This window comes from Capricornis sumatraensis, chromosome 4 (assembly GCF_032405125.1).
Source record: "Capricornis sumatraensis isolate serow.1 chromosome 4, serow.2, whole genome shotgun sequence".
NCBI lineage: Eukaryota > Metazoa > Chordata > Mammalia > Artiodactyla > Bovidae > Capricornis > Capricornis sumatraensis.
The window spans coordinates 11,117,364-11,142,657 of NC_091072.1; the positions used below are offsets into that span (position 1 = coordinate 11,117,364).

The 25,294-nt window shown below is 36.9% G+C and overlaps 1 protein-coding gene across 1 annotated transcript in view; it reads right to left on the reverse strand.

The window, feature by feature from the left end:
- The window catches only part of LOC138078042 (disintegrin and metalloproteinase domain-containing protein 32-like), a 179,474-nt gene that overhangs the window by 43,826 nt on the left and 110,354 nt on the right, over nucleotides 1–25,294 (reverse strand). The window contains exons 13-16 of the mRNA XM_068970509.1: nucleotides 19,672–19,764; nucleotides 17,929–18,127; nucleotides 6,949–7,054; nucleotides 5,513–5,693 (exon numbers count right to left, since the gene is read on the reverse strand). Of these exons, the coding sequence (XP_068826610.1) occupies nucleotides 5,513–5,693; nucleotides 6,949–7,054; nucleotides 17,929–18,127; nucleotides 19,672–19,764 (579 nt within the window). The remainder of the gene's footprint in view (nucleotides 1–5,512; nucleotides 5,694–6,948; nucleotides 7,055–17,928; nucleotides 18,128–19,671; nucleotides 19,765–25,294) is intronic.

A 25,294-nucleotide genomic window follows, 5' to 3' on the forward strand; every position in this document is an offset into this window, starting at 1 on the left:
GTTCTTAACAAAGCTGGCCCTCAGGAGAAACGAGTTAGTAATAATTATAGCCTAATCTGCATGTGTTCTATCAAAGCCTAATTGATCTGGGAGAAGGGAAATATCCAATATCAGTCTGCTCTTAACCTTCCATATGTGAAAAGAGAAATATCCAACTCCAGTCTGCTCCAGACATACTGTCCCATATAAGGGAAGGAAAAAAAAAAAAAAAAACCTGAAAAACACTTGTGAAGTTCACAATCCAAAGGCACAGGTTCACTGAAAGACACAGCTAATCATAGGACTGAAGAATATTTCCCTGCCACAACACCTCACCACCACATTACTAAAGGTCCATTTACAGCAGGTCCATTTAGTGGGTTGCCATTTACAGCAGTTCTTTTGCCTGGCACATTATGCTCAGCTCTCAAGAAAACAGATAAGGTTATATTAAAAGCCAAAACACACAATTATCAGAACCAGATATTGTCAGGATACTGAAATTATCAGCCTTGGAGTTTAAAACAATTATGAGAAGAAAATGGCAACCCACTCCAGTATTCTTGCCTGAAGAATCCCATGGACAGAGGAGCCTGGTGGGTACAGTCCATGGGGTTGCAAAGAGTTGGACACAACTTAGCGAAGACTCACTCACTCATGATTAACATCTTCAGGGCTCTAACAGACAAAGTAGATAGCACGCAGGAACAGATAGGCAATGGAAGCAGAGAGACAGTAATCCCAAGGGGAAAGAAATAAATGCTGGAATGAAAAAAAGCACTAACAGAAATGAATAATGCCTTTAATGGGCTTATTAGTATACTTCACATATCTGAGGAAGGAATCTCTGAACTAGAGGATATATCAAAAGAATCCTTTAAAACAAAAAAGCAAAAAGAACAAGACAAAAAAAAAAAAGAATATTCAAGGGACAACTACAAAAAAGCATAATGTATATGTAATGGAAATGCCAGAAGAAAAAGAAAAAGAAACAGAAGAAATATTTGAAACAATGTGCATGCTCAGTCGTTTCAGTAGTATCCTACTCTTTGCGATCCCATGGACTGTAGCCTGCCAACTCCTCTGTCCTTGGGGATTCTCCAGGCAAGAATACTGGAATGGTTTGCCATGCCCTCCCACAGCGGATCTTCCCAACCCAGGGATAAAACCCGAGTCTCTTATATCTCCTGCATTGGCAAGTGGGTTCTTACTAATGCCCCCTGGAGAGCCCATTTGAAACAGTAATGACTGTGAATTTTCCCCAAATTAATATCAGATGTGAAACCACAGTTTTAGGAAATTCAGAAAACAATAAGCAGGATAAATACCAAAAAACAAACAAACAAACAAACAAACCACTACACCTAGGCATATCATGTCCAAACAGAAAATCAAAGAATAAATCTTTTAAAAAGCAAGATTGAAAAAAAAAACTTACCTATAGAGAAACAATGATAAGAATTATATCTCACTTCTCCTCAGAAGCCAGGCAGTCAGAAGGGAGTGGAGTAAAATACTGACGGAAAAAAAAAATCCCCAATCTAGAATTCTATATACTGTGAAATTTTCCTTCAAAAGTTGTGGAGAAATAAAGCCTTTCTCAGACATACAGAAATTGAGAGAATTTTTTAAAAGAAGTTCTTTAGAAAGAGGAAAAAGAAGATAGGCCATAAACTAATAGTATGTACAACACCAAGAGTGAAGGCTTATATAAACTATTTCCTTTGTGTAATAAACATGTGTCAATGTAGGCTGATCAGTTGTAACAAATATACCATACTGAATGGAAGAAGTTAATAAAATGGTAACATACGCTTATGTGGGGCCAGAGTATATAAGGGAAAGCTTTATATAATTTCCTCTCAGTTTTGTTGTGAATCTAAAATTATTAATTGTTAAAAAGACAGTCCAAAATATGATTCAGGGCAGGGAGATGGAAGTAACAAATGAAACAAGACTGAAATAAAAAATCAGAACCAAAAGAAAAACCACTTTTTATTACAATAGGCTGAAATCTAACAAAATCATCCTTAAGAGCACAGTTTAAATAATATCATGTATTCCTTGCCTATATAAAAAGTTTACATAGAAAGAAATCAATAAACGGGAGTTTTCATTAAATATGAGCTATTATTCAGTTCAGTTCAGTCGCTCAGTCGTGTTCAACTCTTTGCGACCCCATGAATCGCAGCACGCCAGGCCTCCCTGTCCATTGCCAACTCCTGGAGTTAACCCAAACTCATGTGCATCGAGTTGGTGATGCAATCCAACCATCTCATCCTCTGTCCTCACCTTCTCCTCCTGCCCCCAATCCCTCCCAGCATCCGAGTCTTTTCCAAAGAGTCAACTCTTCGCATGAGGTGACCAAAGTACTGGAGTTTCAGCTTTAGCATCATTCCTTCCAAAGAAATCCCAGGGCTGATCTCCTTAAGAATGGACTGGGTGGATCTCCTTGCAGTCCAAGGGACTCTCAAGAGTCTTCTCCAACACCACAGTTCAAAAGCATCAATTCTTTGGCACTCAGCTTTCTTCACAGTCCAACTCTCACATCCATACATGACTACTGGAAAATCCATAGCCTTGACTAGACAGAGCTTTGTTGGCAAAGTAACGTCTCTGCTTTTGAATATACTATCTAGGTTGGTCATAACTTATCTTCCAAGGAGTAAGCATCTTTTAATTTCATGGCTGCAGTCACCATCTGCAGTGATTTTGGAGACCCAAAAAATAAAGTCTGACACTGTTTCCACTGTCTCCCCATCTATTTCCCATGAAGTGATGGGACCAGATGCCATGATCTTCATTTTCTGAATGTTGAGCTTTAAGCCAACTTTTTCACTCTCCTCTTTCACTTTCATCAATAGGCTTTTTAATTCCTCTTCACTTTCTGCCATAAGGGTGGTGTCATCTGCCTATCTAAGGTTATTGATATTTCTCCTATCTTTTAATTTCATGGCTGCAGTCACCATCTACAGTGATTCTGGAGCCCAAAAAAATAAAGTCTGACACTGTTTCCACTGTTTCCCCATCTGTTTCCCATGAAGTGATGGGACCATATGCCATGATCTTCGTTTTCTGAATGTTGAGCTTTAAGCCAACTTTTTCACTCTCCACTTTCACTTTCATCAAGAGGCTTTTTAGTTACTCTTCACTTTCTACCATAAGGGTGGTGTCATTTGCATATCTGAGGTTATTGATATTTCTCCCGGCAATCTTGATTCCAGCTTGTGCTTCTTTCAGCCCAGCATTTCTTATGATGTACTCTGCATAGAAGTTAAATAAGCAGGGTGACAATATACAGCCTTGATGTACTCCTTTTCCTATTTGGAACCAGTCTGTTGTTCCATGTCCAGTTCTAACTGTTGCTTCCTGACCTGCATATAGGTTTCTCAAGAGGCAAGTCAAGTGGTCTGGTATTCCCATCTCTTTCAGAATTTTCCACAGTTTATTGTGATCCACGCAGTCAAAGGCTTTGGCATAGTCAATAAAGCAGAAATAGATGTTTTTCTGGAACTCTCTTGTTTTTTTGATGATCCAGCGAATGTTGACAATTTGATCTCTGGTTCCTCTGCCTTTTCTAAAACCAGCTTGAACATCAGGAAGTTCACAGTTCATGTCTTGCTGAAGCCTGGCTTGGAGAATTTTGAGCATTACTTTACTAGCGTGTGAGATGAGTGCAATTGTGCAGTAGTTTGAGCATTCTTTGGCATTATTAGAGTCCCCTGAAAAAGATATTTGAAGTTTTCATCTAAATTTACTACAGATATATAACCTTCTATTGCAGAATATTTTAATATGCAGATATTAATTCTTTTAACTATAAAGTATAATAATCAGAGGATTAAGGATATATTCCTAACTTCATTTCTAGCAATATCAACTTCCTAATTTGCAGTTTTCTTAAACAAGTACAATAATACTTTTTCTAAGGCATTCAAGATTTGTTTCAAGGTTAAAATGAAATACTGTGAAAATGATTTCCTTTTAAACATGAAAGTACAACACTCTTCAAAGAAATGACCTCACAAATACTCTCTAAATCCTGACAACCTAACCCTGTAAGCTTTTAATGTGTTCAGTCTTCTCATTAGTTCTTGGCCCCCACGGTGCATCTAACAACTCTTTTTAGAATGTACTATATTTTTTTGTCTGCCTAGTTGAAATTGAGACGAAGTCCTGCTACTTAATGACATTACTGACAGAAACAAAGTTCCCAAGAGTGTTTCACCATATATGATTTATAGTATCATTAAAAGCTACCTGGTAAAATTTGTTTTCATAAGGCATCACTGAGAACTGCCCATGTTATAGAAAAGATTATGTTCTTACTAAATGACACATAATTTCAAAGCATCCATTGACTGTGTCTCATTTTTTAATTGCTTTGACTCCCTGGCATAAATACATCTACTGAGCTTCCTGGCATATCTGTCCTTCAAGGAGATATTCATGACTTCTAGGCATGAAGACGAAATCATTATGAAGACTATATACTTTCTCTGTGGTAAACTTCATTTAAACTATCAGATCACCAAAAATCACCAAAATACATACATTCATTTTACATATTTAATATTTTATTCAAAATCATCTGTAGGGTAAGAAGGAAGAGTCAAAATTCAGATCTCTGTGCTTCTGTCTTTAAAGGCTACACTTTACACTACATGATAGTTCCTCACGAGCAAATTTCTGGCCAGGAACTAAATGAGATTCTGAAGTAAATTTATTCCATGCTTTCTCCATATTTGGCTGTTTGCTCTCACAGATAACCAATTATAACAACAACCAAGAATAATAGCCAACCTATATTTAGTTCTTACTATGTGTTGAGCATTGTACTACACACTTTATAGTATCATTTCATTTGATCTTTGCAATAACTCCATAGAGTAAATATCATTATTATCCCCATTTTACACACAGCTGTGATATCTCAAACTGGTTGGGTAACCTGCAAAATGTCAAAACCCAAGAGGTAAAGATTTATTCCTGTGGCACCATCTAAGTTGTACTCTTATCTACTGGGTCACAAAGAGACATATATAAGTAAGTGGGATTTCTTCTTTCTTCTCCAAGAATAAAAAAGTGAATTCCCAAGTTATGGAATATTTAACTACAAGTATTCCCAAGACCTCTCTCCTCCACACTACTGTCCCCAAACTCTTAGAGCTTCCTTGCTTACAACACTGAAATTCTAAAAAGGGACAAACACCGCCATTTCCCTCAGAGACCAACTGAAGCTTACTCATTTTCTCCTTATCCAAATATTTGAGGTTATTTGGTCACGTGTATGCTTAGTCACTCAGTCATGTCCAACTCTTTGCAACCCCATGGACTGTAGCCCTCCAGGCTTCTCTGTCCATGGAATTCTCCAGGCAAGAATACTGGAGTGGGTTGCCATGTCCTCCTCCAGGGGATCTTCCCAATCCAGGGATCTAACCCAGGTCTCCTGCATTGCAGGCAGATTCTTCACCAACTGAACCACAAGGGAAATTAATAGAATAGATTTTTAAATTGATTTTAAGCTATTTACCCTCTCTTTATCACAAATAGAGCCATTATTGACCACGAGTGGATCTTTTGTACCCGTTGTTTCATAGTGCATTGTTATACATACAGTACTTCGCACAAAAGCATAAATCACAGAAGCATTGTCTCGAAGGAAAGGAGTTTCAAATGGGTAGGTACAGATTAATCTTCCACATATAAGATTCCTACAAACATAATAAAAATATATGATTATTATACATTAGGCATTTATTATGAATGCTTCATATTTTCTTTCTTTGACCAAAAAAATAAAGAATGGTTCTCCACTTATGGCAATATGTCTAAGGAAATGTAACACTTTCCTACTAACAGTTAAAGTAAAATGTAATGCCACTAATATATGCTTATCTTTCAATGATACTAATGATCTTTTTATTCACTGTACAGATTGGTGTCAAATAAACAATTCACTCAAGCATTTTATATCTCTCTGTAGAGGGGCAGAAACTAAGTTGTGACCTCTACCCTCAAAGACCTTACAGTCTAATACTAAATATGACATAAACCTTATTAAATGTGCTGTGAATGAAATAAGCAGATTCTTACAGATATTTAAGATGAAGATATACTCTAACTTAGTAGTCAGGGAAACCTCATACAGAAGATGCCATCTGAGTCCAAGCTTACAAATTAGTAGAATTTCAACAGGCAGAGTAAGGTATTTCAAAACAATCATAGCATAAGCATTACTTATGAAGGAAGTAACATTACAAGAAGCATAAAGTTAGATGATATGTTTGCTGCTGCTGCTGCTGCTAAGTCGCTTCAGTCATGTCCAACTCTGTGAGACCTCATAGACGGCAGCCCACCAGGCTCCTCTGTCCCTGGGATTCTCCAAGCAAGAATACTAGAGCGGGTTGCCATTTCCTTCTTCAGATGATATGTTTACCAGCCTGTAAATTCCATGAGTACAAGGATCATGTATGTTTTGCTAACTTGTATCTAACTAGCTAGTGGCCAGCATATAGTAGGTTCTTTAAAAATATTTGTTAAAAGAAATTCATGACCAAAATATCAAAGAACAGGCTTTTCAGACACAGGAGAAGTTGAACTTCATTTTAGAGACACTGGGCAGTCTTCAGCTTGGGCAAGCATTCAAATGAATGGGGATAGTATTTTCATTTTTAAAATAATGAGTATGTTCAGACAGGAAAGGTGCAATGGTTATCATTAATTTCAATCTTGGATAAGATCTTGGAGCCTAGTAATCATCTACATATAAATATTTAAAAATCAGATTGAAATTTAATAAGCCTGTAGTACAAGAATGATGTCAAGACTAGAGATTTTGATTTCAGATTAACTCCTGAACACACGTGATACCTGAAACCATTGGAATTAATGACATACATAGTGAAAAACTAAAAACAGAATTTTATAGCATATAAGATAGGAATTTTCACTATGTGCATAGCATACCTCCATGGGCAAAATGTATATCTGAGTCCCTCTTGACCACAATTCCCAAATCTATCACTTTGAGACTGTATTTCTTCATAGCAGGCAAACGGAGCATTTTTTGAACCTGTCAAAGTTAGAAATATATTTGGATTAAAACTTCCTTTAAATTAAAACTTAAATATATTTTTTATTTTTATACACAATGGAGTATTACTCAACCATTAAAACTTAAATATATTTAAATTATAACTTCTTCAATTTCCTCATATGTTTCTTTGCTTTTTTTCTCTATCATTGTCATCTATTGAAAAGTTCCCTAGTGAAGTTTTAAGAAGAGAGAAATGAAGTGAAAACTATTGCTCATAATTATTTCTCCTTTTAATTCATTTTGGCCATTTGTAGCTCAAAAGATACTATGAGGGTAGAGGAGAATTGAAAGTGAAAGTGTTAGTTGCTCAACCACGTCCGACTGTTTGCAGCTCCATGAATTGTATCTCACTGGGTTTCTCTTTCAAAGAATTCTCCAGGCAAGAAAACTGGAGTGGGTTACCATTCCCTTCTCCATGGGATCTCTCTGATCCAGGGATCAAACCTGGGTTTCCTGCATTGTAGGTGGATTCTTTACCATCCGAGGAGCCATACTTTTTTATTTTTTTTTTTTAACAACCAGAGTTGTAAAAGTATAAATCTTAAGAGAGCTCTGTGAAAGAAGGCAATAGAGAAAGAATACAAGAAAACTATTCTTGTTCTCCTAGATTCTGAGTAGGAATTTATAAAAAGCCAAGTGTATTAAAAAAAAAAAAACCTCATTAAAGAAAATTCATACCTTCAGAAAGTCTGAAGTGAAGGGACCAAAATTGTCAATCCATACATATTTACCTATTTTTCCTTTGTTATTGTATTAGCTTTCTATCACTGTGTAAAAAATTACCAAAATCTTGACACCTTAAAACAACACCCATGTCACAGTTTCTTAAAAGTCTGGCAAAGCACATTTAGGTTCTCTGTTCAGGGTCTCAAGGCTGAAATAAAGTTCCTGGCCAGAGTTACAGCCTTATTTAAGTCTAGAGTCCTCTTCCAACCTCATTGGCTGTGAAGAATTCATTTTTTTGTAGCCGTTGCTTCATTTTGTCACTATCTGCCAGGGGTTGCTCTTGGCCCTAGGAACTCCTGTTCAGGTCCTAGTGACGTGGCCCTCTCACAAAAATGACTGCTTATTTCTCCCAATAAAGTAGAAGTAAATATTTTTCTAGAACACTCTTGCTTTTTCTATTATCCAACAGATGTTGGAAATCTGGTCTCTGGTTCCTCTGCCTTTTCTAAATCCAGCTTGAACACCTGGAAGTTCACAGTTCACGTACTGTTGAAGCCTGGTGTGGAGAATTTTGAGCATAACTTTTGTGTGTGAGATGAGTGCAATTGTGTGGTCGTCGAACATTCTTTGGCATTGTCTTTCTTTGGGATTGGAATGAAAACTGACCTTTTCCAGTCCTGTGGCCACTGCTGAATTTTCAAATTTCCTGGCATACTGAGTGCAGCACTTTCCAAGCATCATCTGTTAGGATTTGAAATAGCTCAACTGGAATTCCATCACCTCCACTAGCTTTGTTCATAGTGAAGCTTCCTAAGGTCCACTTGACCTTGCATTCCAGGATGTCTGGCTCTAGGTGAGTGATCACACCATGGTGGTTATCTGGGTCATGAAGATCTTTTTTGTACAGTTCTTCTGTGCATTCTTGCCACCTCTTCTTAATATCTTCTGCTTTTGTTAGGTCTTCTGCATGAAATATTCCCTAGGAATATAACTCTAATCTTCTTGAAGAGATCTCTAGTCTTTCCCATTCTATTGTTTTTCTCTATTTCTTTGCCAAAGCCTTTGACTGTGTGTATCACAACAAACTGTGGAAAATTCTTAAAGAGATGCCTCTAGAGAAATCTGTATGCAGGTCAAGAAGCAACAGTTAGAACTGGATATGGAACAGACTGGTTCCAAATTGGGAAAGGAGTACATCAAGGCTGTATACTGTCACCCTGCTTACTTAACTTATATGCAGAGTACATCCTGAGAAATGCTGGGCTGGATGAAGTACAAGCTGGAATCAAGATTGCCAGGAGAAATATCAATAACCTCAGAAATGCAGATGACATCACCCTTAAAGCAGAAAGCAAAGAAGAACTAAAGAGCCTCTTGATGAAAGTGAAAGAGGAGAGGGAAAAAGTTGGCTTAAAACTTAACACTCAGAAAACTAAGGTCATGGCATCTGGTCCCATCACTTCATGGCAAATAGGTGGGGAAACAATGGAAACAGTAAGAGACTTTACTTTCTTGGGCTCCAAAATCACTGCAGATAGTGACTGCAGCCATGAAATTTAAAGATGCTTGTTCCTTGGAAGAAAAGTTATGACCAACCTAGGTAGCATATTAAAAAGCAGAAACATTACTTTGCCAACAAAGGTCCATTTAGTCAAAACTATGGTTTTTCTAGTAGCCATGTGTGGATGTGAGAGTTGGACTATAAAGAAAGCTGAGTGCCAAAGAATTGATGCTTTTGAACTGTGGTGTTGGAGAAGACTCTTGAGTACCTTGGACTGCAAGAAGATCCAACCAGTCCATCCTAAAGGAAATCAGTCCTGAATATTTATTGGAATGACTGATACTGAAGCTGAAATTCCAGTACTTTGGTCACCTGATACAAAGAACTGACTGTTTGGAAAAGACCCTGATGCTGAGGAAGATTGAAGGCGGGAGGAGAAGGGGATGACAGAGGATGAGATGGTTAGATGGTATCACTGACTTGATGGACATGAGTTTGAGTAAGCTCTGGGAGTTGATGATGCACAGGGAAGCCTGGCATGCTGCAGTCCATGGGATTGCAGAGAGTTAGACACGACTTAGCAACTGAACTGAACTGATTTCTCCCAAGCCAGCCAAAGAATCTTCTGACATTTCTCATCTTTTAAGGGCTCATATTATTAGGTGAGGCTCCACTTAGAATGATCTCCTTTGGATTGATTCAAAGTTGACTAATTATGGACCTTAATTAGGTCTTTAAAATCCCTTCATATTTTCTGTATAAACTAATCATAGGGACGATAGTCCACCATATAGTCACTGGTTCTCACCCAACTCAGAGGAGGAATCTCCAAGAAAATACCACAGTAATGATGGGGAAGATCTTAAGAGTTCCACCTAGCAGAGTTACTTTCTCCAGAATGAACCATGCTAAGTCTAACTGACCATCTATAAAATATAAAAGTAGGTAATAATATCTACCTTAGTGGATTATTATTAAAATTAATATGATATTATTTAGTCACTCAATTTTTTGCCTTCTCCTAATTCTATCTCTTTCTACAATTTTTAAACATTAGCCCCTCAAAGGTGATTGTGCACATACTGTGAGGGCAGGTAACATTATTCTGAGTATTGACAGTGTTTAATCAGTTCAGTTGTGAATCTGAGACTACCAGGTTAGGAATATTCTTCATCCAACCCTATCTTTACTAATCCAAATATTAGTAAAATATCCCTTCTAAAGGTGCCAATGTGCCCTATTATTAATTTCTCCCTTGAATACCCTCTCTCATGTTAGGGACTTTCTCTCAGCTCAGTCTGGGTTTTGCACAGCAATATGGAAACACCAAAAGGGCAATATGTTGAAAATGTGAAATCACATGTTAAATATTTCCTTAAGTCCAGTATACTGACCAAGTCTACAAAGTAAGAGAATTTGCCCTTCCATAGTCCAAATGGTGTATTTAGATTCCCTCTACCTTATTATCAAATGCTATGAGGCACAATCCCCTTCATAGGTCACAGCCTTGTTGTGGCAAAGGGGCTTGCTTCACCTTCAATGAAGCTATGAACCATGCTGTGTAGAGCCACCCACGATCGACAGGTTACAGTGAAGAGTTCTGACAAAACATGGTCCACTGGTGGAGGTAATAGCAACCCATTCCAGTATTCTTCCCTGGAAAAAGCCATGAACAGTACAAAAAGGCAAAAAGATATGACACCGGAAGATGAGCCCCCAGGTGAGAAGAGGGGTAGAGCTATTGGGGTAGAGCAGAGGACAGTTATTGATCGCTCCAGTTAGAATAAAGTGGCTGGGCCAAAGCAGAAACAATGCTTAGCTGTGGATAAGCTGGTGGTGAAAATAAAATCTGATCCTGTAAAGAACAATATTGCATCAGTTCAGTTCAGTTCAGCTGCTCAGTCGTGTCCGACTCTTTGCGACCCCATGAATCGCAGCACGCCAGGCCTCCCTGTCCATCACCAACTCCTGGAGTTCACCCAGACTCACGTCCATCGAGTCTGTGATGCCATCCAGCCATCTCATCCTCTGTCGTCCCCTTCTCCTCCTGCCCTCAATCCCTCCCAGCATCCGAGTCTTTTCCAATGAGTCAACTCTTCGCATGAGGTGACCAAAGTACTGGAGTTTCAGCTTTAGCATCATTCCTTCCAAAGAAATCCCAGGGCTGACCTCCTTCAGAATGAACTGGTTGGATCTCTTTGCAGTCCAAGGGACTCTCAAGAGTCTTCTCCAACACCACAGTTCAAAAGCATCAATTCTTCGGCGCTCAGCCTTCTTCACAGTCCAACTCTCACATCCATACATGACCACAGGAAAAACCATAGCCTTCACTAGATGGACCTTAGTCGGCAAAGTAATGTCTCTGCTTTTGAATATGCTATCTAGGTTAGTCATAACTTTTCTTCCAAGGAGTAAGCATCTTTTAATTTCATGGCTGCAGTCACCATCTGCAGTGATTTTGGAGCCCCAAAAAATAAAGTCAGCCACTGTTTCCACTGTTTCCCCATCTATTTCCCATGAAGTGATGGGATGCCATGATCTTCGTTTTCTGAATGTTGAGCTTTAAGCCAACTTTTTCGCTCTCCTCTTTCACTTTCATCAAGAGGCTTTTTAGTTCCTCTTCACTTTCTGCCATAAGGGTGGTGTCATCTGCATATCTGAGGTTATTGATATTTCTCCTGGCAATCTTGATTCCAGCTTGAGTTTCTTCCAGTCCAGCGTTCCTCAATAATGCATAGGAACCTGGAATGTTAGGTCCATGAATCAAGGTAAATTGAACATGGTCAAGCAGGAGACTGCAAGATTGAACATCAACATCTTAGGAATCAGTGAACCAAAATAGATAGGAATAGGCAAATTTAATTAGGATGACCATTATATCTACTACTATTGTCAAGAATCCTTTAGAAGAAATGGAGCAGACCTCACAGTCAACAAAAGTCTGAAATGCAGTACTTGGGTGAAACCTCAAAAAATGACAGAATGACCTCAATTTGTTTCCAAGGCAAACCACTTAACGTCACAGTAAACCAAGTCTATGCCCCAGTGACTGTGCGTAAGAAGTTAAAGTTGACCAGTTCTTTGAAGACATACAACACCTTCTAGAACTAAAACAAAAAAAGATGTGTTTTTCATCATAGGAGATTTGAATGCAAAAGTAGGAATTCAAGAGATACTCGGAATAACAGGCAAGTTTGTCTTGGAATACAAAATGAATCAGGACAAAGGCTAACAGAGTTTTATTCAAAAAAACATGCTGGTCATAAAAAATATCCTTTTCCAACAACCCAAGAGAGGACACTATGCATGAACATCACCAGATGGTCAATACCATAATCAAATTGATTTTATTCTTTTCAGATGAAGATGGAGAAGCTCTACACAATCAGCAAAACAAGACCTGGGTTGATTGTGGCTCAGACCAATAGCTCCTTATTGCAAAATTCAGGTTTAAATTGAAGAAAGTAAGGAAAACCACTAGACCATTCAGGTATGACCCTAATCACATTCCTAATACAGTGTAAGTGATTAATAGATTCAAGGGATTATATCTGGTAGAGTTCCTAAGAAATGTGGGCAGAGATTTGTAACAAACCATCCCAAAGAAAAAGAAATGCAAGAAGGCAAAGAGGTTGTCTGAGGGGGCTTTACAAATAGATGAGAAAAGAAGAGAAGTGAAAAGCAAGGGAGAAAGGGGAAAATATACCCAATTGAATTCAGAGTTCCAGAGAAGAGCAAGGAGAGATAAGAAGGCCTTCTTAAGTGAACAACACAGAGAAGTGGAGGGAAACAATAGAATGGTATAGACTAGAAATCTCTTCAAGAAAACTGGAGATATCAAAGGAATATTTCATGCAAGGGTGGGCACAATAAAAGACAGAAACAGTAAGGACCTAACAGAAGCAAAAGAGATTAAGAAGATGTGGCAAGGATACACAGAATAATTATACAAAAACGTCTTAATGACCCAGATAACTACAATGGTGTGGTCACTTATCTAAAGCCAGACATCCTCGAGTGTGAAGTCAAGTGCGACTTAGGAAGCATTACTACTAACAAAGCTAATGGTGAAAGAAATCCGGCTGAGCTCCTATTTAAAATCATGTATGTGGGGTTCTTATATGTATGAGCTAAAATCTTATTTCTCCAGTTAATCTGTCTTCTGTCATTTTAATTATCTGACCAGGCAAAAGAACCAGAGAAGTTAATGGGGATGGGAAAAAATAAATAAAATAAAGTAGAATCACCTTGGACTTCATCCAAAGCTACGATCAAGCATTTAAAAATAAAAAGAAAGTCAGCATACAGAAATCAATTGAATTTATGCACATTAACAACAACTGAAAAAAAAATTTTTTTTATTTCATTGCAATAGCATCAAAATCAATTTGATATTTTGGAATAAATTTAACCAAGTAAGAGATGTATAGCCTGAAAATTACAAGATCTTCATGAAGGAACTCTAAGAAGACACAAAAAGAAAGATATTCTATTATTACGGGTCAAAAGAATTTACATCATTAAAATATCCATGTAGGGTCTTCCCTGATGGACTAGTGGTTAAGAATCTGTCTTGCAGTGTAGGGTACATGGGTTTGATCCCTGGTCAGGAAGCTAAGATCTCACATGCCACAGAGCAATTAAGTCTGCACATTGCAAGGACTTAGTCTGTGTGCCACAACTAGAGAGTCTCTGTATTGTAACAAAGATCCTGTGTGCCACAGCTAAGACCTGAGAGAGTCAAATAAATATTAAAGAAAAAAAGAACTCCATATCACCCAATGCCATCTACAGATTCAATGTAATCCCTAACAAAATTCCAAAGGTATTTTTGATAGAAATATAAAAAACAATTTGAAAATTTGTATGGAACCATAAGAGATCCTGAATAGCCAAAGCAATCTTGAGAAAGAACAAAACTAGAGGTACACTTTCCTTATTACAATTATATAACAAAGCTATAGAAATTAAAACACTATATTACTAAGAATAGACAAAAAACCAACAGAACATGATAGTATACATGTTTCAATGCCATTCTCCCAAATCATCCCACCCTCTCCCTCTGAGTCCAAAAGTCCGCTATACACATCTGTGTCTTTTTTGCTGTCTTGCATACAGGGTCATCATTGCCATCTTTCTAAATTCCATATATATGTGTTAGTATACTGTATTGGTGTTTTTCTTTCTGGCTTACTTCACTCTGTATAATCGGCTCCAGTTTCATCCATCTCAACAGAACTGATTCAAATGTATTCTTTTTAATGGCTGAGTAATACTCCGTTGTGTATATGTAGCACAGCTTTCTTATCCATTCATCTGCTGATGGACATCTAGGTTGTTTCCATGTCCTGGCTATTATAAACAGTGCTGCGATGAACATTGGGGTACATGTGTCTCTTTCAATTCTGGTTTCCTCGGTGTGTATGCCCAGCAGTGGGATTGCTGGGTCATATGGCAGTTCTATTTGCAATTTTTTAAGGAATCTCCACACTGTTCTCCATAGTGGCTGTACTAGTTTGCATTCCCACCAACAGTGTAGGAGGGTTCCCTTTTCTCCACATCCTCTCCAGCATTCATTGCTTGCAGATTTTTGGATCGCAGACATTCTGACTGGTGTGAAGTGGAATCGAATCGCCAGTCTATGTCCGATGCAGGATACAGCATGCTTGGGGCTGGTGCACAGGGATGACCCAGAGGGATGCTGTGGGGAGGGAGGTAGGAGGGGGGTTCATGTTTGGGATCGCATGTACACCTGTGGTGGATTCATGTCAATGTATGGCAAAACCAATACAGTATTGTAAAGTAAAATAAAGTAAAAACTAAAATTAAAAAAAAAACTATAAAACACTAATGAAAAAATGAAGATACCAAAAAAAAAAAATGATTGAGAGCCCAGAAACAAACCCTGACAATATGCTAAACTAAGATTTGACAAGGGAGTCAAGAATACTCAATGAGGAAAGGAGAATCTCTTCAACAAGTTTTGAGAAAGCTGGACAGCCACATGCAAAAGAATGCAATTGATCCCCAACCTCACACAGCTCAAAAAATAATAATAATAATAATTTATAAAGACTTAAATGCAAAAACAGAAACCTTAAAACACCTAGAAGAAAACACAGTTCAGTTCAGTTCAGTAGCTCAGTCGTGTCCGACTCTTTGGGACCCCATGAATCACAGCACACCAGGCCTCCCTGTCCATCACCAACTCCCGGAGTTCACTCAGACTCACGTCCATTGAGTCAGTGATGCTATCCAGCCATCTCATCCTCTGTCATCCCCTTCTCCTCCTGCCCCTAATCCCTCCCAGCATCACAGTCTTTTCCAATGAGTCAACTCTTCGCATGAGGTGGCCAAAGTACTGGAGTTTCAGCTTCAGCATCATTCCTTCCAAAGAAATCCCAGGGCTGATCTCCTTCAGAATGGACTGGTTTGATCTCCTTCACAAGGGGAAACCTATTTAACAGGGGTCTTGGTAGTGACTTTTTCAATATGACACCAAAAGCATTAGCAACAAAGGCAAAAATAAAAAGTGGGACTTCATCAAGCTGAAAAGTTTTTGCACAGAAAAAGAAACAATTAAAAAATGTACCACTTTGGCATGTGGATTATTTTGAGCTAAAGGCTATCAAAAAGTATATATATATACTACCCTTCCCTTAACTACCCAGAAGAATTTAAATTAGGGACTTTTCCCCCCAGAAAAAGATTTATTATCAAAGATAAATTCTATCTCATTGGCCTGATCTGGATGACAGGGCAAATATATAATTACCAAACGTCTGCTCTTCTTATCATCCTGTGAATGACCTCTGTCCTTAAAAGCCCCAGGACCCTGTCTCATTCCTTAGTGCAGGCCAGCACATACAACTCATTTTATCTTTCTGTCTCTGAACCTCTTCTATGATCTCTGATTCTCTCATGTATGTGGGATTCTCATATGTATGAACTAAAATTTTATTTCTCCAGTTAATCTGTCTTATGTCATTTTAATTATTTGACCAGGCAAAAGAACCAGAGAAGGCAATGAGGATGGGAAATTTCCCCCTTCCTGATAGTGTGAATCAGCAAAGAAAACATGAGATATAAATATTCAGTCCTGAGAAAGAAGGAAATCCTGCCATTTGCAGCAACATGGACTCCGAGGGCATTATGCTAAGTGAAATAAGTCAGAGAAAGACAATACTCTATGATAACACTTATATGTGGAATCTAACTGAATTCAGAGAAACAAAGAGTAGAGCAATAGTTACCACAAGCTGCAAGGTAGGGAAAATGGGGAGGTGTTCAAAGGTTACAAATTTCCAGTTATAACATGAAAAAACTTCTTGGAATCTAACACACAGCATGATGTTTATACTTAGTAATATCAAATTATATACCTGAAAGTTGCTAAGAAAGTAGATCTTAAATGTCCTCACCATGAAAAAGAAATGGTAATTATGTGATATAATGGAAGTTTAGCTAACACTATGGTGGTAATCATTCTGAAATATATAAAAGTACCAAATCAATAGTTGTACAACTTAAACTTACTGTTATATGTCAGTTGTGCATCAATAAAGTTGGTGGTTGAAGAGACTTAAACTTACCTAAAACTATAGATATACTAGAAAAAAAGAGAGAGAAAAAGCTCTTGGATACTAATCTGGGCAATACTTTTTTGGATGACACAAAAGCGCAGGCAACAATAGATAAGTAGGACTGCATCAAAATAAAAAACTTCTCAGCAAAGAAAATAAGCAACAAAGCAAAATTGAAACCTACAGAATGGGAGAAAAAAATAGCAAACCATAGAGCTGATAAGGGATTAATTTCTAAAACATGCTACTCATAATTAAATAAGAAAGATAAAGAGATTTAAAAATAGCAAAGGACCTAAATGGATATTCCTCCAAATAAAAGCCAAACAACCATCAGATACATGAAAAGGGACTCAACATCACTAATCATCAGGGAAATGCAACTCAAAACCACAACTCACGCCTTTTAGGATAGTGTGTTATCAAAGAGAAAAAGATAAAAAGTATTAGCAAGAATGTGGAGAAAGTGAAACTTTTATATACTGTTGATGGGAGTGGAAATTGGCACAGTCATTATGGAAAACAGTAGACAGGCTTCTCAAAAATTTAAGTGCACCACCTTAGGATCTAGCAAGCATATTACTGGGTATATACATGCAATATGTTAAGCAGATGACTGTGGCAATTATTTCATATTGTATATGCATATCAAAATATTAAGTCATACACCTTAAACAAATACTTAAGAAGTTCAAAAACTAAAAAGAGATCGTGTGTGTGTGTTAGTTGCTTAGTCATGTCCGACTCTTTGCAGCCCCACAGACCGCAGCCCCACCAGGCCCCTCCGTCCATGGGATTCTCCAGGCAAGAACACTGGAGTGGGTTGCCATTTCCTTCTCCAAAAGGAACTATAGAAAGAAAGAAAGTGAAGTCACTCAGTCGTGTCCGACTCTTTGCGATTCCATGGACTGTAGCCTACTAGGCTCCCCCATCCATGGAATTTTCCAGGCAAGAGTACTGGAGTGGGTTGCCATTTCCTTCTCTAAAAAAAGAGACTTTAAACAGAATAAATAATTTAAATATATCTAATTGACCACTGCCTTGTAATGTTAATGAAAATATTGAGGACCAACTATATAGATGTTACAAAACAGTACCTTTTCCAAATATACTCTCACAATGTGCATCAATATCTTGGCAGCCTCCATCATAACAAAAAGCTTTTCCTCCTTCACATTGCCGTCCATTGAGTATAGTTATATCAGCCGGACACCTTCCTGAGCTTCCATTACAAACCTCAGGAATATCACATTCAGGATGTGCAATGGGCCTACATGTAGCACCTGCTGCCATAAACTAGTAGAAATTAAAATATAAAAAGTAAAGCATTATATATGATTATTGTGTTTACCAATATTTAATCTTGCTCTGCTTCCATTTATAGCTTGAAGCAGTACTTATTCATTAGTGTCTCTCAGGATATTCCTGTTATAAAAATTATAATAATCATATTGGAAAAAACAATGTTATCAACCAAAACAGGAGGTAAGGAATATGCACAAGGAAAAGTGTATTACAAATATGATACAATGAGAGCCCAAGTTTTGGCTAGAAGGCAGGAAAAGTAGCTTTTAGTTTGGGATAATTATTGCTTTAGGGAAAATTGTGAAATTTAGCCTGGAAAATCCCATGGACAGAGCAGCCTGGTGGGCTGCAGTCCATGGGGTCGCAGAGTCGGACACGATTGAGCGACTTCCCTTTCACTTTTCACTTTCACGCATTGGAGAAGGAAATGGCAACCCACTCCAGTGTTCTTGCCTGGAGAATCCTAGGGACGGCAGAGCCTGGTGGGCTGCCGTCTATGGGGTCACACAGAGTCGGTCACGACTAAAGCGACTTAGCAGCAGCAGGTACTTCCTAAATAAAATATACTTTTTCAAACCATAGTTTTAAAGTATGGAATATCAGTAATTCTATGAAAATGTGAAACCTAAATAACTGAGAATAGAATGCAAAGAATGATTAAAAAGGCAGTTCAACTACTAAACTATTTGGGAAATAAGGAACCCAATAGTAAACTTTCTCCTGACTTATCCTATGGGTCAATAACATTTTCATGTATAGCATTTCTAAAATTTATATAAGGAACATTAATTGGGCATTTATCTCATACTTCTTAGCTGATGGCTTTATAGTTTTTTACTATAAAGATCACAGAGGAAAGTATTAACCATGGTAAGATTCCAGAGGTGGGGGGGGGTACCATATCAGCTAACTAAAGTGAAGAACACAGAACCAGTGGCAGGTCATTCAATAGAGGGGTTCTCATGTGATGAATCTGTCACATATATGTCACACATATATATGAAAAGTAAAACAGGGGACAGGAATGAACATCTTCATCATATAAGCTAAAATATAACCTTTAAGTCAAATGGTCTTTGTATAACAAATCCATAGTTTAAATTTGTGCTGACATGCAGCATTCGAAAAGTGTTATATCTAGTGAGTTCCATTATTTATGCATTTATGGGAAATTGCTTTATCTTTCAATTACATACTCACAAATACCCATCACAACCTAAAAGATCATTTTTATAAAGATATAAATATTGGATAAAATAAATGAAAATAGTCCCTTTCAATGAAGATGTTCTACATCTGTCATAGCTGTCAATCAAGGCTTAAAACCAATAGCATCATTAGGGAAAATAATGGCATTATAAGGAGGGCTCAACATCCAACTATAATTCGTAAAATTAGACACATCACTCTGAACTTATTTTTGTCTTTATACAAAAAGTCATGTATTTTGAGTTACAGCTAAGTGTCTGTATCCAAAAGTAACCAAGACACATTTCATTTTATACTTAGAAGATGGTAATAAACTAAAATCGTACCTTACAGTTGTTGCAGCATAATCCTTTATCGCATTCTGAACCTGGTTTCAGCACACAAGTCTGAGGATTACAACAGTTATCAGGTCCACATTGCTATAAATGAGTGGAATACACAATAAAACTATGTCATAGAAATAATATAAACTTTGGCAAGAGCTATGTTACATAGTTTTTTTAATTTGGGGAGGGAATATGCATGCTGTCGACACTTAAAGATTTTTGCATCTTTAAACAATTAAAATACTATGGTGGAACTTACTCTTAATCAACTAGAAAACTGGGAAGAATATATAAAATAACCTTTTTTTTTTTTCAGAAACTAAATATTATATCAGAGTGGCACCTCCAGTGCCTAAATGGTAAGAGGAAAGGGGAGATACAGATCAAAGGGTACAGACTTTCATTGATAAAATGAGTCTGTTGTCAGCATCTATAGTTAACAATAATCCATTATACAGGTGAAATTTGCTAAGATAGAAATGTTTTTAATGATAACTGTGTGAGATGATGGACATTTCAACTGGTTTGACCATGGGAACCATTTCACAATGTATACATATATGAAAACATCACATTGTATATCTGTAAACCTTAAACCATATACAATTTTTATTTGCTAATGATACCTCAATAAATCAGGGCGGGTTAAGAGGTAGGTATGGGACTTCCCTGGAGGAAGTGGTTAAGACTCCATGCTTCCAATACAAGGCATGCAGGTTAGATCCCCCATGGAAATAAGATCCCACATTCTTTGGGACACAGTCAGAAAATAAATAAAGTTTAAAAAAGTTTAAAAGGGGTGAGTAGAGTTTAGACCCACTGCAAAGTTAGAAAGAACAGTCCCCAAGAGTGTCCTCATTTTCACCAATCACAAGCTCAGTGGATTCCCAAAACCACACTCAGGTTTTATAATTTACTGAAAGAACTCATAGAACACACTGAAAGCTGTTAATACTCACAGTTATGGTTTAGTATATGGAAAGGATACAAATTAAAATCAGTCAAGAGAAAAAGCACTGAGGACAGAATTTAGGAAAAGCACTAAACATGGAGCTTCTACTGCCTTTACCCCATGGAATCACCGACATATTATTCTCCCAGCACTGATATGTGATGCTTCCTAACTAGTTCTATGAGGCCAGTGTTAGCCTAATATCAATAACAAAGACATTTCAAGACATATCAATAAATCCATAGATCTCATAAATAAATCTAATTCAATCAATAAATAGATCTAATAAACATAGATGCAAAAATCCTCAACAAAAAAAATTAGGAAATTGAATCCAACAATGTACAAAAATAACCAAGCAGGATTCATCACAAGCATGAAAGGATGGCTTATTATGCAAATATCCATTAATACAATCAATAATATTGATAGCCTAAAGAAGAGAAATCAATGACCCTCACAATTCCTGTAGAGAAAGCATTTGACAAAATCTAAAATCACTTATAAAAATGTTAGCAAACTAGGAATAGAGGAAACTTCTTCAATTTGGTAACACCATCTAGAAAAAAATCTTATAGGATCTATATGATGAAAACTATAAAACTTGATGAAGAAAATCAAAGAAAGTATAAATAAGTGAAGAGAATGTTCATGTTCATGAATTGTTAAAATGTCAGTTCTTCACAACTTGATGTTCAATGCAATTACAATAAAAATCCAGCAATTGTTTTTTGACATTATCAAACTGATTCTAAGGTTTATACGGAAAGGCAAAAGACAGAGTGGACAACATAATGCTGAGGAAGAGAAAGAAGAAGGAGGAGGAGCAATAGAAGGAAGAAAACGGCAGGACTTAAAATACCCAGTTTCAAAACTCAATAAAAACTTTAATTATGGCACTGTACTTCACTTTCACTTTTCACTTTCATGCATTAGAGAAGGCAATGGCAACCCACTCCAGTATTCTTGCCTGGAGAATCCCAGGGACGGGGGAGCCTGGTGGGCTGCCATCTGTGGGGTCGCACAGAGTCGGACACGACTGAAGCGACTTAGTAGCAGCAGCAGCAGCAGCAGTATATACAAAGGAAATCAGTCCCGAATATTCATTGGAAGGACTGATGCTGAAGCTGAAACTCCAATATTTTGGCCAGCTGATATGAAGTGTTAACTCATTTGAAAAGACCCTGATGCTAGGAAAGATTGAGGGCAGCAGGAGAAGGGGACGACGGAGGAAGAGATGGCTGGATGGCATCACCGACTCAATGGACATAAGTGTGGGTAAACTCCGGGAGTTGGTAATGGACAGGGAGGCCTGGCGTGCTGTGGTTCATGGGGTCGCAGAGAGTCAGACACAACTGAGCAACTGAACTGAACTGAAGACGTACAAAAAAATAGATAAAGAATTTATCAGAACAAAATGGAGACCTTAGAAATTATAAAATCTTTGATAGTGGAACAAATACAAATCAGTGGAGAAAAGCGTTTTCAATAAACGGTGTTGGAACAACTGGGCATTCACATGAAAAACTCTAGATATTGACTCTACACATTTCACACACACACACAATAATTCAAAGGGATCATAAATCTAAAATTAAATTGCAAAACTATAAAACTTCTAGGGGGTTAGATTTAAGAGGGTAAATCTACTGCCGAGTGTTCTTTCACAATAAATAAATAGGAATAATACAAATCTTAAACAAATTATTTCAAAAGGTAGGAGTAGGGAGCATATTCCAACTCTTTTTATGAGCCCATAATTACCCTGATACAAAAACCAAAAGAAAAGATTGTAAAAAAACTACAGACCACAATCCCCTTCTAAAAATAAGTTCCATAATCCTGAACAAAATGGTAAATTAAAATGTTATATATATATAATAACCCAAGTGGGGCTAATCTCAATATTGCATGATAGCTGGGTTAGTACTGAAAAAGCAATGAAGGAAATGCATCATATTAATAGAAGAAAAAAAAACAGAAAAATCATATGATCAGCTCAATAGAAACAGAAATATTTAACAATATTCAACACTAATTTTCAACTGAAAATTCTTAGCTAACTAAGATTACACTTAAATGTAGAGAAATTGAAAGCATTTCCCCTAAGATCAAGAACATGGCAATAATACCCACTCTCAATATGCCTATTCAGTTTTTGGAATTTTATTTCTGAGGTCTCCATTTTGTTCTAATAAACTCTTTGTCTATTTTTTGTGTGTACTATATTGCCATTATTATAGTTTTTATTAAGTTTTGAAACTGGGTATTTTCAGTCCTTCAGTTTTCCTGAAGATCTAGCTAGAGTAATTGGGCAAGACAAAAAAAAAGGAAAGTTAACCAAATAAAAAGAGAAGTAAAACTGTGGTTATTTGCTGATAATATGACCCTATATACAGAAAATCTGAAAGAACCATCAAAAAACTAGAATTACTCAATGATTTCAGTTAAGCGGCAAGATACAAAGTCAGCATACAGAAATCAATCACATTCCTTTACATTAATAATATCAATCACATTCCTTTACATTAATAATGAAGCTTCTAAAACAGAAATTTTAAAAATCCATCCCATTCACAACAGTATTAAAAACAAAATACTTAGGAATAATTTTAACCAAGAAAGTGAAAGATCTGCCTAATGAAAATCACAAAACTTTGCTGAAGAAAATTTTAAAAAAAGACATGAAGACAAGAAGAAATGGAAAGATATCCTATGTTCATAGACTGGAAAAATTAATATTATTCAAATGGCTATATGACACACAAACATCTACAGAGTCAACATAATCCCCATAAAAATATCAAAGGCATTCTTCACAATAATAGAGAAAACAATCCTAAACTTTGCATGGAAGCTCAAAAGACTCCAAATAGGCAAAATGATGCTGAGGAAAAAAAAAAAAAAACCTGGAGGTATCATGCTTCTGAAATTCTAACTAAATTACAAAGCCATAGTAATAAAAACCACAGGTATGTGGAAACACAAAAGATCCCCAACAGCCAAAACAATCTTGAAAAAGAAAAACAAAGCTGGAAGTATCACACTCTGATTTCAAATTATAGCTGCTCCTCCATATGTGTGAGTTATGCACCATGGATTCAACCAATCTTAGATCGAAAATATTCAGAAAAAAGTCCAGAAAGTTCCAAAAAGCAAAACTTAAATTTGCTGCATTCTGGCGATTATTTACATAGCATTTACATTTTATTTACCAATATTTACACAGCATCTACATTGTATTAGGTATTAGAAGTAATCTAGAAATTATTTAAAATAGTAGGCATATATTGGTAGGTTATGTGTCATTTATACTGCCGTCTATGGGGTCGCACAGAGTCGGACACGACTGAAGCGACTTAGCAACAGCAGCAGCAGCAGCAGTGTCATTTATAAAAAAATTTTAACATGCATAGATTTTAGCATCCTTCAAGGGTCCTAGAACCAATCTCCTGTAGATATCAAGGGACAACCATTTCCTATAAAGCTACAGTAAGTGAAACAGTATGTTTTGCTTCCTACAAAGTTACCATAGTCAAAACAAAATGGTACTGGCACAAATACAGACTCACAGATTAATGGAACACAACTGAGAGCACAAAAATAAACCCACACATGCACACACAATAAATTTACAACAAAGAATACACTACAGAGAAAGGAGAGTCTCTTCAATAAATGGTGTCAAGAAAACTGTATGGCCACATGCAAAAGAAAGAAACCAGACTACTACCTCACATCATAAAGAAAAATGAACTCAAAATGGATTGATTTGAATATAAGACACGAATCCGTAAAATTCCTAGAAGAAAACGTAGGCAATAATCTCACTGATACCGATCTCATAAGGGTAAGGTTTTTGTCACTCTGAATTGAAAGGCAAGAGAAACAAAAGCAGAATAAACAAATGGGACTACATCAAACTAAAATGTTTCCTCACAGCAAAGAAAACCATCTCAAAATGAAAAAGCAACTTACTGAATGAAAATATATTTGCAAATCATATATCTGATATGGAGTTAATATCCAAAATACACAAAACACATATACAACTCAATAACAAACAACTTGACTAAAATAATGGACACAGAACCTGAACAGACATTTCCAAAGAAGACACAGAGATGGCCAATAGGCACATGAAAAGATGATCAACATAATTATTAGGAAAATGCAAACCAAACTACAATAAGATATCACCTCACACCTTTTAGAATAACTATTATCAAAAACAAAAAATAACAAATGTTGGAGAGAACACACAGAAAAGGGAACCCTAGTCCACTATTGGTAGGACTAAAAATCGGTGCAGCCACAATGGAAAACATTATGGTGATTACTCAAAAAACTAAGCATCATATTATCATACAATCCGCTATTCCACTTCTGGATATTTATCCAAATAATACAAACACACTAACTAGAAAAATATATATGCACTCTGTTTATTGCAACATTATTTATAACCAAGATGTGGGAACAACTTAAGGGGCTTCCCTGGTGGCTCAGATGGTAAAGAATTCACCTGTAATGCAGGAGATGCAGATTCGATTCCTGGTCAGGAAGATCCCCTGGAGACGGAATTGGCTACCCACTCCAACATTCTTGCAACATTCTTACATGGGAGGATCCCATGTAAGAAGCCTGGCAGGCTTGGGGTCCTTGGGGTCA